The 13,725-nt window shown below is 44.5% G+C and overlaps 1 protein-coding gene across 3 annotated transcripts in view; it reads right to left on the reverse strand.

Moving 5' to 3' along the window:
• Positions 1-3,631: 3,631 nt before the first annotated feature.
• Positions 3,632-13,725, reverse strand: part of OSBPL10 (oxysterol binding protein like 10) — a 295,297-nt gene continuing 285,203 nt past the window's right edge. For all 3 annotated transcript variants that reach the window (XM_077865546.1, XM_077865545.1, XM_077865547.1), the window contains 4 exons: positions 11,568-11,754; positions 9,316-9,498; positions 6,718-6,871; positions 3,632-4,935 (listed from right to left, as the gene is read on the reverse strand). In XM_077865546.1, coding sequence (XP_077721672.1) covers positions 4,891-4,935; positions 6,718-6,871; positions 9,316-9,498; positions 11,568-11,754 — 569 coding nt within the window. In that variant the 3' untranslated portion in view covers positions 3,632-4,890. The remainder of the gene's footprint in view (positions 4,936-6,717; positions 6,872-9,315; positions 9,499-11,567; positions 11,755-13,725) is intronic.

The following is a 13,725-nucleotide window of genomic DNA, read 5'->3' on the forward strand; positions in this document are numbered from 1 at the left end:
AATGGATGAAAGATCTAAATGTGAGACAAGATTCCATCAAAATCCTAGAGGAGAACACAGGCAACACCCTTTTTGAACTTGACCACAGCAACTTCTTGCAAGATACATCCATGAAGGCAAGAGAAACAAAAGCAAAAATGAACTATCGGGACTTCATCAAGATAAGAAGCTTCTGCACAACAAAAGAAACAGTCAACAAAACTAAAAGACAACTACAGAATGGGAGAAGATATTTGCAAATGACGTATCAGATAAAGGGCTAGTATCCAAGATCTACAAAGAACCTATTAAACTCAACAGCAAAGAAACAAACAATCCAATCATGAAATGGGCAAAAGACATGAACAGAAATCTCACAGAGGAAGACATACACATGGCCAACATGCACATGAGAAAATGCTCCGCATCACTTGCCATCAGGGAAATACAAATCAAAACCACAATGAGATACCACCTCACACCAGTGAGAATGGGGGAAATTAACAAGGCAGGAAACCACAAATGTTGGAGAGGATGTGGGGAAAGGGGAACCCTCTTACACTGTTGGTGGGAATGTGAACTGATGCAGCCACTCTGGAAAACTGCGTGGAGGTTCCTCAAAGAGTTAAAAATAGATGTGCCCTACGACCCAGCAATTGCACTGCTGGGGATTTACCCCAAAGATACAGATGCAGTGAAATGCTGGGACACCTGCACCCCGATGTTTCTAGCAGCAATGCCCACAGCCAAACTGTGGAAGGAGCCTCGGTTGAAAGATGAATGGATAAAGGAGATGTGGTCTATGTATACAATGGAATATTTCTCAGCCATTAGAAATGACAAATACCCACCATTTGTTTCGATGTGGATGGAACTGGAGGGTATTATGCTGAGTGAAATAAGTCAATCGGAGAAGGACAAACATATGGTCTCATTCATTTGGGGAATATAAAAAATAGTGAAAGGGAATACAGGGGAAAGGAGAAAAAATGAGTGGGAAATATCAGAAAGGGAGACAGAACATGAGAGACTCCTAACTCTGGGAAACGAACTAGGGGTTGGTGGAAGGGGAGGTGGGCGGTAGGTGGGAGTGACTGGGTGACGGGCACTGAGGGGGGCACTTGAGGGGATGAGCTGGGTGTTATGCTATATGTTGGCAAGTTGAACACCAATAAAAAATAAATTTATAATAAAAAAATGGTCCTAGGAAAACAGGAAATCCATTATCCTAAATAATGAAGTTGGACCGTTACTTAACACCATATGCAAAAATTAAAAATGGATCAAAACCCTAAACATAAGAGCTTAAACTATAAAACCGTTAGAAGCAAACTGAGAGGAAAAGCTTCATGAGTTAGATTTATCAATGATCTTGTGGACAATAAAGTACAATAAAGGTGGACCATAGGGCAGCTCCGGTGGTTTGGCACCACCTTCAGTCCAGGGCCTAATTCTGGAGACCCAGGATTGAGTCCCATGTCGGGCTCCCTGCATGGAGCTTGCTTCTCCCTCTGCCTGTGTATCTGCCTGCCTCTCTCTCTCTCTCATGAATGAATGAATGAATAAATAAATAAATAAATCTTTTTTTAAAAAGTGGACAATAAAAGTACAAGCTACAAAAGGAAAAAGATGATAAATTGGGCTCCACCAAAATTAAATACTTCTATATATCATGGACCCTCTATCAACAGGGTAAAAAAGGCAACCTACAGAATGGAAGAAGCATTATCTGTCTGATAAAATTATAAATCAGATGGGCGTCTGCCTTCAGCTTGGGTCATGATCCCGGGGTCCGTGGATTGAGCATCCAGTCCCTGCTGAGCAGAGAGCCTGTTTCTCCCCCTCCCTCTGCTGCTCCCCCTGCTTGTGTGTGCACTCACTTTCTCTCTCTTTTGCTGTCAAATAAAATCTTAAAAATTAAAAAGTTATAAATCAGAAATTGTATCTGATAAAGAATATCCAGAATTTATAAAGAACTCCTACAACTCAACACATAGTAACAATTAGAAAATGGGCAGAGGAATGGCCAATAAACATATGAGAAGATGCTCAACATCACTAATCATTAGAGAATTGCAAATCAAAACCCTAATGAAATGGCACTTCACACCCATTATGATGATTATTATAAAACAAAAAACAAGTGTTGGGGAAGATGTGGAAAAATTCAAACCCTTATGCACTGCTGGTAGGATTGCAAAATGATGGTAGTCACTGTGGAAAGCAGTATGGCAGGTACTCAAAAGTTAAACATGGAATTTTCATATAATATAGTACTTCTATGTCTGGATACATACATCCCCAAAAGAATTGAACCAGGTACTCAGATATTTTGCACTCAGCAGTATTCACAGTAGCCAAAAGATGTAAACGACCCAAATGTTCATGTATATAGGTAAAGAGATGAACAAAATATGGTATATTTACATATGATAAATATTATTCAACCTTAAAAAAAGGGAAATTCTGATGAACTTGGGGAACATTTTATGGCAAGTAAAATAAGCCAGACACAAAAGGATATATATAGAATGATCCCACTTACATGAGGTACTTACAGTAGTCAAATTAATAAAAACAAAGTAAAATGGTAGTTGTTAATGGTTGCAGAGATGGGAGGTAGGAATGTGGAATCGTTGTTTAATGTGCAGGGAACCTGAATCTGGGAAGATGGAAACTATGGACATAGATGGTTGTGCTGGTTACCCAATACTGGGAATGTACTTAATGCCACTGAACTGTATACTTAAAAACTGCAAAAATGGTAAATTTTATGTTCCTTACATATTTTGCCACAATGAAAGAATAAAACAAAATGTGAATTCAGCAAAAAAGAATAAGAAAGTGAACAGAGTAATTCATAACATAGATTGACCTGTGAACAAAATGTTAGCTCAAACAGGCAAAACCAAGTATGCTCTTTATAAATACATACAGCATATGTGGTGATTTAAAAAAAAAAAAATTACTCCAAGAATCAGGACAGTGGAAGTGTTACCCCTATGGTTAAGGAGGGGGATACAATTTTGTAGGGACACAAATACTAGCAAATTTGGGTGTCTTCACTCAAGCAAGCACTGGGTACATGAGTATTTACTCTTGGAACTATAATATACTTTATATAAATCTTCTGTATATATTTCATAATTTTCTTAAAAGGCAAACTGAACTCTCTCCCACCAAAAACAAAAGAAAGTTAACTTTGCTCATTTTTAATTTACCAGATGGTTTATGCTCTGGTATAATGTAAGACTGGAAAAATCTGAAACACACCATAGTGATTATTTTGCAGTCTTATTGAGGATTTTCTCCCTCAAAATAGCATTTATTCTACTTTCCTTCTCAGAAATAAAATGGTTCCTATGAACCTGAACAGGCCTACATTAGGACTTTGGCTGGTAGTAACTTCTTACAAACCAGAACATTCACTAGATAAGAGTTACATGTTCATATGAACTGGTCACAAAATTTCCATAAATAATATTTATCTGATGGATATTTTTATTGTGTTTAAAACAATGTTTTGATCTGAATGTGATTGCTGTTCACATCAAATTAGCAATATCTAACTAATAAAATCTGAGCTCATTCGGAGTCACTAGTTCCAACTGAAATTTTGAATCCCTAAAAATAAAATACAGACACACAGGTATAGTACTCAATCGAAATATATTTGTCTAATATCTACAAATTGAACAATTGGTCTTAAGAAAGCAGACAAAAGGCACAAAATCATTATTACTACAGAGAAGCATTCATGCTACTGGATTTTATAAATATTCTGAGTGGCACAGTAAAAAATAAATTAAGCATTGAGAAAAAAATCAAATACTTCATTTTTTCCTTGCTTTATATTCTAGTCATGTCTTGACCTCATTTGTAAAGGCTGAGAACTGAAATTCAACTGAAACCATGGAACGCTTTTGCAGTCTTTATATGTGTGTCATTTAATCACAGTGGTTTCCTTGCAGAGTTTGGGTCAAACCAGCGAGGTGCACTTTAAAAAAATCCATTGGAAATTCTTTTCTCTTTCCCCAAACTAAACACAAAATTGAAGCTGTGGTGGTGCAGTTTTGTATGTGCATGCGTGTACTGAACTTCTAAAGCCCTTTTCATCACAAAAGTAGTGAAGTCTTCATCTGACTTGTTTTCTACTGTCCAAGAAGCAGCTTCTGAAAAACGTATAACTAATGCTTTGCACGTGAGAAAGACTCTGGGGCAAGATTCCACAGTGGGTCTGGTTTTCCCAAGGTGCTCCATTTTGGAAGGGTCTGGCATAAACCTTTAACAGCTTCCTTGCCCACATGACATCCAACAGGAAATAGTTTATTTTTCTTGAGTAAGGACAAACAAAATGCTAAAGTGGGTAGGGAGATGGGAATCACAACAGTAATTGTGAAGTGATAGCCACCTACACTTCTACCAGGAATGAGCCACTTTCTACCATATGGACATCAACTGGCCCATGCCAGTTCACTTTTGTTGACAGATGACTAAATGAGAATACTTTTGTGAGTGCAAAACATTTTTGGCAAAGTGAAAAATAGAAAACTTCAAACCTCATTGATAAAAAGGAGCTCATAATTACCCACTTAAATCTTGGTAAGTGCAGTATTTACATGTGTAATAATACCCAGCAGACATGTGTATATAGTGCATGTGTGTGAACATACAGTAGTGACGGCTCACACACAGACCTGTGTACACACATATGCCCCAAATGGCTCTTGAATAAATTCAATCCTATAGTAGTTTTGGTGGTGCATTTTTCACAGTATATCATTTCTCGTTCAGGTACCATTTCTTGAATGATATCAAGAGGTCTCAGTGAACACCAGCAGAAACTTGATACCGTACCACTTTAATTCCTACAAAAACGGCTCTCTCTGAAAGCTCTGCACCTCCACCCCATCAGTGTGCCTTCCAAAGAGGATTGAAGTATACCCAGCCATCACCCTGTAAGAGAAGGAAGGAGACACGTTATGAAGACTTCTCAGCTGGGCAAGTGGAGAAAAGAGGGTGTTCAATCAATGGACAGGAGAGAGAAGGCAAGGCCTGCCTGTGAGGAATCTACCCAAACCAGTGATTTACAGCCCACTAGCCTGGAGGGGAGTGCCCAACCATGGCTCTCTTCAGCAGGTAGCAGTCACAAATCAGCACACAAAATAAATGATACCAAATAGTATACCAAAATGGTATACACAATCTGGGGTTTAACTGGAAGGGAATGTATTGAATGGTAACAATTCTGGTATTGGGATGATTTTTATTCTTTACATACCCTCAAGCTTTCTGTTATGAACATACTGGGTTTTATTAAATCCAGGAAGAAGACTGTGGGGTTTTTGTTGTTGTTGTCATCTTTTGGGTTTTTCTATGTCCAACTTTTCACAGAAGCCAGGCAAGCTAGTTGTCTCAAAGAGACCAGATCTACTCACAAAAGGATCCTTGAAGGATTTTATAATGGTTAATTTTATGTGTTAACTCAATTGGCCATGGTGCTGAGATTAAACATTCTCTGAATATGTCTGTGAGGGTGTTTCCAGGTGAGAGAAGCACCTCAGTCACGATGATTTCCTTCCCAGAGTGGGAGAGCATTATCCAAACCATTGAGGGCCTGAACACAAAAAAAAAAAAGGTAGAAGAAGGAGGAATTCACTCACCCTTTTCTTTTTAAACTACCTCACTTCTTGAGTTGGGATAGCTCATCTTCTCCTGCCTTTCTTTGGACTGGCATTTATACCACTGGCTTCCCTGGTTCTCAGGCCTTTGGACTTGAACTGAATTATACCACTGGCTTTCCCAAGGTCTTCAGCTTGCAAACGGCAGATCCTGAGCTTTCCTGCCTCCGTAATCTCATGAGCCAACTTCTCATAATAAATCTCTATATATTTACATCTAATGCTTCAGTTTCTGTCATTTCTCTGGAGAACCCTGGCGAATACAGATTCACCTCACCTAGGCAAGGCTTTCAGTCATGGTTCTCACTCAGAGCCTGATACAGCAGTCTACCCAGCAGGCTTCCTGTCTGAACCAGAATCCAACCTTGAAGTCTCTATCACCCAGCCCTAGATCCTGCCTGTGGGGAGAACAGCAGCCACTCTGTTCCTGCCCCTAAGTCAACACTTCCATCATTTCCAATTCTGTCCTCAGAAATCTTCCCAACTGCTCCACAAACAACTTCAAAAGCCTAAGAGCCAAGAAAAAAAAAAAAAAAAGCCTAAGAGCCTCAACAGGGCACAGAGTACCTTGCGCACTTGCTCAGTGGGGGCAAACTGGTGGATACTACTGCCTTCCAGTGTCCCTTTTCTGGGTGACAGCAGCAGCACTGAGCACACAGGACTCCTGCTCGTCCTTCCTGGCATGTCTATCCCATTTGGCTCATTCCAGATGCTTCATGGCTAATTTGTTACTAATGATCAAATAGCAGGGGTTGTGTTTTGGGTTTTGTTTCTGTTTTTTAAGTCAGACAGCATCCAGATCTCCACCCCATTCATTCCTTGCACTCCCTGTCAGGCTGCTGGGCTGTTATGAAGGCAGATGTGAGGGAGGAAGTGTCAGGCACTCACTTCCACCCAAAGGACAGCCTGGCCCAAAGCTGGAGCCAGAGTAAAGCCGCCCCAAACCTTCTCAGGCCCTCCTCTGCCCCAACCTCATCCATCCAAACTGCCGCATTGCAAGACAAACCCACTTGCCCCTCACTTGGGACAAGTCCCCAAAGACAGGTGGCAGAGTTACCTCCTGGATAAAATACTTGGGCTGCCATGGCGTGTGCAGGTTCTCCCGTTTTCGTTCCTCCACCCGCTGCTTCTCCTCCAGGCGCCGCTTCTGCTCGGTGGCAGCATCAATGTCCCCCAGCCGCAGGTATCTGGTCACTTCCTGCCAGAGGTTCCTGGGAAGGAATGGAGGAGAGGGAGTGGTCAGGCAGGGCTAGCTGGCTTGACAGGGGCAGTTCTCAGCAAGGGGGCCAGAGCCAAGGTGGGAGGGCATTTAGGAAGGGGGAGTGCATTCTAGGTCCCTCAAAGACCCCTAGAGCCAGGATTAGAACCCAGGGCCAACAAGATCCCAAGTTTCCAGCCCCCTCTTGTCCTGAGTAGCAGGCCTCTCTCAGTATCTAGGAGCGGAATCTAGTATGCATAGCAGTAGTACGCAGCATTAATACTACTATGATCACAAACAACAATAACAGCAGATACAATGCATGTCATATTTTTAACATTTTATATATATTAGCTCACTTCATCATCACAGCAACCCAATGGTATGGACGCTATATTACCATTCTCATTTTAAAGAGAGAAATAAGATCCATGTAAGGTGATGCGCCCAGGGTTCATATACCAGCAAGCTGATATATATGAACAATGGCTGCTGAGCCAAAGGGGTACCCAGTATTAGGAGTTCTAGACTGGGGGGAATGGGCATGTGTGTTTATGTGGCAGAATCCATCATGTTGCCCACATCTAAATGGAAAATTACTTCTCTGCCTCATTTATTCATTGCAGGACGCCTTGAGCATTGGCATGATGAACCTGAGAAAAGGCTGACAGGGCTGCCAACAAAGTGGGTACAACAAGCAGCCCCTGCTGAAGAGAGTCAGAACCGGCAGCTGACAAGGGTCAAGCTCCTGCTAGAAGCTAGCCTGCACACCTGTCCTGAGTCCCACCATACACAGCCCCAGGGAGAATAGTGCTTTGGTTCCCAATTTACAGCAGGAGAAACTTCTGGAACTGGACTATGGAGCCAGGTCCAACTGGCCAAAACAGTGAGGAGAGGGAAGGAAAGAGTGAGGGGAGGTCAAATCATGGGCTTTTCATCACCCCCATCCTCAAGACACATCTAGAGCTGAGGGGAAAACTGGGCACAAGGACATCCAAGGTGGAGATGCTCTCAAGGGCTGGATCCCCATTAGTAGTCTCATCATAAGCTAGTAGTCCCGGGCAGCCCGGGTGGCTCAGTGGTTTAGCACCTGCCTTTGGCCCAGGGTGTGATCCTGGAGACCCAGGATCAAGTCCCATGTTGGGCTCCCTGCATGGAGCCTGCTTCTCCCTCTGCCTGTGTCTCTGCCTCTCTCTCTATGTGTCTCTCGTGAATAAATAAATAAAATCTTAAAAAAAAAAAAAAAAAAAAGCTAGTAGTCCCAAGTTTAGACGCCAAAGATAAAATAGGTTGGCAAACATTTTCTATAAAAAGCTAGATAGTAGGGTGCCTGGGTGGCTCAGTCGCTGAGCATCTGCCTTTGGCTCAGGGTGTGATCCCAGGGTCCTGGAATCAAGTCCCACACTGGGCTCCCCGCAGGGAGCCTGCTTCTCCCTCTGCCTATGTCTCTGCTTTTCTGTGTCTCTCATGAATAAATAACATCTTTAAAAAAAAAAAAAAAAGGCTGGATAGTATACATTGCAGGCTTTGCAGGCCATATGGTCTTGATCACAACTTCTTAAATGCCACAGAAAGGCCGCCATAAACCATATGTAAATTAATGATCATGGCTGTGGTCCCAGAAAATTTTTGTAAAAATCAGCCATGGGTTGGACATGGCCCATAGGCCATAGTTTGCTAACCCCCTTGAATAAAAAAATTAAAAAGGCATATTCTAAGAAGATTCTGCTTCTGCATCTGCATAAACATTATTTTAAGTGGTTGCATTATACTCATACCAGGGAATAGACATACTAATTGGGTGGATTCTCCATAATTTAACTATTTTCTTACTGTTGAACAAGTAAGTGGTTTCTTCTTCTTTATGATTTAGTTTTCTTTTTAGAAAAAAATACCCAGCTTTATATTTGAAACCTTTTCTGAATTTGAGAATTTTCCTTCAGAATAGATTCCCAAAGATGGAATACAAAATTAAAGTGAATTCATGAACTTGAAGCTACACTGCATACACTCTTATTATAAGTGTAGGGTACAGAGTGTCGATTTTATCACATCCTGGCCACTGCTGATTTTTTTTTTTGATCATGTCACTAATCTAGTGAGCAAAAAATAGTAGCTCATTGCTTCTAGACACAGTTCTTTGATTCCCAGCAACTCTGTATTTAACTATGCAATCAAGCAACAGACCAGCTGAGTCGACAAACTCTTTTAGGACAGGCATTAGAAGTCTACTGTAGACTATCCTCACAACACACCACTCTATAGAAGAACTAAACTGAAAGCTACAAAGGATCTACTCCAAAGCCACATGGAATGAGAAGCTCAAGTATCTAAATGAGTGACATGAACACTATCCCTGGCCCGTTTTTATTAGCTGAGTGTTGAGAGACTTCTCCATCGCCTGATCAGGTGCTGAGGAGAACTAAGCCTGGAAGCAACACCTCGCCTGGTTCCCACCTGGACTCCATGGGCCCCTGCTTCTCCAGAGGTCTGATCTTCTTGGGGTACACTGGCAGCGTGGTTGTGTCGATGACCCTGGTCTCTCCGCTGTTGTATGTGAACTCTAAAGTACCGTTCCACTCCCCGTGGGCTTTGCAGACAATGGTGTTGGTTGGGTTGTGTTTCACTTCTGCTGTGACCCTGAATGAATGAATGAGTCGAGTAAACATGCTTTGCAAGATTATCAAAACAGAGACTCACAATTCAAAAGGGATTCTTTTTTATGGGGTAGCAAGGAGGAAGGATTTTATTTTTTTGCCATTTTGTTTAAAGACTAGCTCTTAAAATATAGACCTAATATTCTTGATCCGAAAAAGAAAGCATTGGTAGAAAAACAGTGAGATGCGAATGAGGTCTGTAGGTTAGTTCACGGCAATATAGCCAAGTTAATTTCTTAATTTTGATAAACACACAAAGGGATGATATGTTACTATTTAGGATGGAAATCAAGTAATTCAATAGAAGCAAAGCATATACTTCTCCCCCCTAAAATAGTATTGAATAGTGCTACATTTTAACCACCAATGGGGCCAGAGAGTATACCGAGAATGATCTACCTGAGATCACATAGAAAAAGGAGGGAGGGGTGCCTGGGTGGCTCAGTTGGTTGAGCCTCTGCCTTTGGCTCAGGTTGTGATCCCAGGGTCCTGGGATCAAGTCCCGCAGGGAGCCTGCTTCTCCCTCTGCCTATGTCTCTGCCTCTGTATCTCTCATGAATAAATAAAACCTTTAAGAAAAAGAAAAGAAAAAGGAGGGAAACGTTTATCCTGGCATCCGGACTTTCCTCTGAACAAAGGCTGGGCAAAACCTTGACTCTCGGCATTGAGTGAACACCATCCTCCTCCCAGCAGTGGCTCTGAGGGACCTCCTTCAAAAGGGCCTCCCCGCTTCTGCTGCCTGGCCTGAGCAGGCTCCAGGTCTCCAGCTTTGGGAAAAAGCAGATCCCACCTCCTCTCCACCTTCAAGCGAGCTGCTCAGTCAGAATAATGCAGCGGAAACAGGAAAGCCTGCTCCGAAGCAGCCAAGAATAGGAAGGAGCTAAACTCCCCTCTTTCTAATGGCCCAGCTCAGGCTGAACTCGGTTTTCAAACACATGCTTGGAAGCTCATTCTCCGAGCCTGAACACGGCCATGGCTCCCAGGTGCCCAGGCAAAGGCTTGCAGGTGGCATCAGGAATCTTCTGGCTGCATGTAGTGGAAGGGTGCTAGTGGTGTGCTGGCAAAGGTTTAACAACTGGCCCTCCAAAGGGAAAAACACCTGCTCTGTAGCATTTGCCACCTTTGGGGGTGTCCCCTGACCCCAGGTGATCTCAAGCTACTGACATGGCCTGAGGGACTGAGGAGTTATGAAGAAACGTACACAGTCAGCTCTTGCAAGCCTGAGTGTGTGCTCAAAAACAGCCACCGCGGGCGTCCCCTTGCCCTCATATGAACACCATATAGAACTCAGTTCCGAAGAGAAAAGGCCAAGATGGGGCTTGCTTATACAGTAACCTGTAACTGCAGCAATGAAAACAACTTAATGCTTCCCTCCAACAGCAGACTTTATCTTTAATTTCTTAGGATCGGGCTTTCCCAGATTCTAAAGTAGTCCTGATCTCATAGATGATACGGGGTTCTGGATATTTAATGGAACCAACTTAATGTGAAATGAGTTCTCAGGAGGCACCAGGGTGGCTCAGTCAGTTAAGCATCTGCCTTTGGCAGGTCATGATCCCGGGGTCCTGGGATTGAGACCCACGTCAGGCTCCCTGTTCAGCTGGGAGTCTGCTTCTCCCTCTGCTCCCCACTGCCACCCTGCTTGCGCTCTTTCTCTCTCTCAAATAAGATCTTTAAAAAAAAAAAAAAAAGAGCTCTTAGGCAGTGTCTGAGCTCACAGTGTCTGAACTGCTTCAGGGCAGAGTAAAGAGGCTGTGGCCTCAGAAGGGAAAGATTATCATAACACATGGAAGCAGTTTTCATTCTCTGCTGAAGGTAGGGTTGCACCAAAGGATCTCACTATTATAAGTGTAGACTGGGGAGGACTTAAAAAAAAAAAAAAAAAAACTGCCACGTGATGGGGCTGGGGTGGAAAGAGGCATTATTTTTAAAAAGATCTGTCAACTTGATCTTGATTTTCAATTCATCTCGTGGCTAGAACCCAAGCTCTTAAGGCGGAAAGAAAGGGCATGGTGTGAAGGCAAACACAAAGGCTCCCTGACCGCCTCCTACCTGTGGACTTTCCCTCCGTAAAAAGGCTTCGTGTGGAATATCACTGTGGCCGAGTACCCAGTCTTGGCACAGCTGATGCTGACTTTTCCTCCCAGCTCCACCCATGGGATGGTGAGGATGGACCGCGCGTAGGCACTGGGCAGGGTGAACACGTACTCCTCCCCATGTTCCAGGAGCCTCAGCACACCTCCAGGGAGAGAGGAGGAAAGAGTCAGGCACACAAGAAGAGGACAGCTGGGGATCAAAAGACACAAAGATGACAAACCAAACAGCCTCCAGCAACAGACGCCATGTCTCCTACCTCCGCAAAGGTCAGCCACTCACCAGCCATGTATTTATTTATCGAGTCCCCTAGTGGGTGCCAGACACTGTGCGAAGTGCTGTGAATACAACAGTGAACGGACCCACTTTCCTCCTCCAAGGAGAACAGAAAGGTGGACCTTAATCACCAACTGTGATAAAGGCAGGAGGGAGAAGTGCCTGGTGCCAAGGAGCCCTCCGGTAGGAGTTGACCTGAAAACAGAATTCTCCCTAAGGAAGGGATGTTTGGACCGGGTAAGAGTTGAGAAGGTCATAGGGGAGGGCATATGCAAAGGGGCTGTGGTGGGAAGGAGCCTGGTGAGCAGGAAAGGGCTGAGGGGAAGGGCCCATGTGCACAACGGAGGGGGCTGGTGTAGGTAGGTGTGCAGGCTGGCCAATTCGGCAGGGGCCGGACCTTCTGCTAAGCTTTGAAGTAGCACGTACGGGAGTTTTAGCCTGCTTCCTGAGAGCAAGAGACAGTTTCAAGATTCTCATGAAGTTGGAGAACTCAGACTGTACTCAGCTGTCAGCAACCTGGGGCAGGAACTAGCTACATGAGCAACCTGCCTCTAGGTCAGGGCTTCTCCAGCCCGGGATCCAAGCATTAGTGTGCAGAGGTCTTAGTCCTCTGGAACAATGCAAAAACGGTGTGGGTTTGTCTATCTTCTAGGGGAAGGGGTCACAGTTTTCATCAAGTTCTCAAAGGCTGACAAGACCAGGCTTTAAATGCACAAACTCCCCCACGGCTGTTGTACAGCTTTTGTGCTACACAAGGTGAAAGGGGGCTGACATCCAGCCCTCGCTGTGGCCTGCTCTGAGGCCCTTACGGGCTGGCAGAGGCCCCGAGAACCAGGCTACGGGCTGAGATGTGTTGTGTGCAAGGCACCTTCTCAGCCTCGTGCCCCAGCCCCGGGGCTCAGAGACCTGCACACATCCCTGGCCTCTATCCCTGCCCGTTCCCAGCCTGGCCGTCAGCAGGTACACTGTGCATCTTGGGAAGGAAGCGCTGCCCTTCAGCCCCTCCCTGGTGGTGTCTCTGCCCTGGGACCCCTGTTCCTCCACTGGAAAGAGCGAAGAGTGGAGTCAGTGGCGCCCATGTGTGTTGGCACTTCCTGGCTGCCGGGCACTCCTGGGGGCTCCCTACCTGTTATCTCCGTTAAGTTTCATGACGACTCTATGTGGCACTTTTAAGTAAGGATGAGGAAATTGAATATCAGGTTAAGTAATTTGGTTGGCCAGCACTTCCCTCTTAGGCTAGACAAGCATTTGTATCAACGAGAGCCAGACTCTGCCCAGTAGAGACCGTAGCACAGATGAGCCGGCCAGGGGGTCTGAGGACATACAGAGAGTATGTCCTGCAGGCTGCGCTTCTAAAGGCCGTGCGAAGGTGCGCACAGCTACAGCTCAACTTACCTTGAACATTCCCTTACTCACCGATGTGCCACGGTCTACGGATAGCCCACCCCGCTCATCTGAAACCAGCACATGGCCCTCCATGAACTCCAGTAAAGTCCTTTCTGCCAACCCACAGACACACAGAACCGGCCTGGAAATCCAGGCTGACATGCTCACATGTGTGTAGGGGTCTCGATCACCCCCAGGGTAGAAGGATGCTCACGCACAGGGGCACATGCGTGAGCTGAGGCCATCAGGGAGAAACAGATTTGGGGTCACTCTCAATCACGCGGGCAGGGCCAGAGGATGGAGATCACGGCAGCAATTAAATCTCAATCAATCTCCCTCTCCCCACCCCCAGGAGTGTAATTGAGTATATGTAACACGAACACACAAATAGCCTGGCCCTACTATGCCAAATACACTGACCAGCGGAACGGACCTCTGCCCCACTTCACCTTAC

This window comes from Canis aureus, chromosome 22 (assembly GCF_053574225.1).
Source record: "Canis aureus isolate CA01 chromosome 22, VMU_Caureus_v.1.0, whole genome shotgun sequence".
NCBI classification, from domain to species: domain Eukaryota; kingdom Metazoa; phylum Chordata; class Mammalia; order Carnivora; family Canidae; genus Canis; species Canis aureus.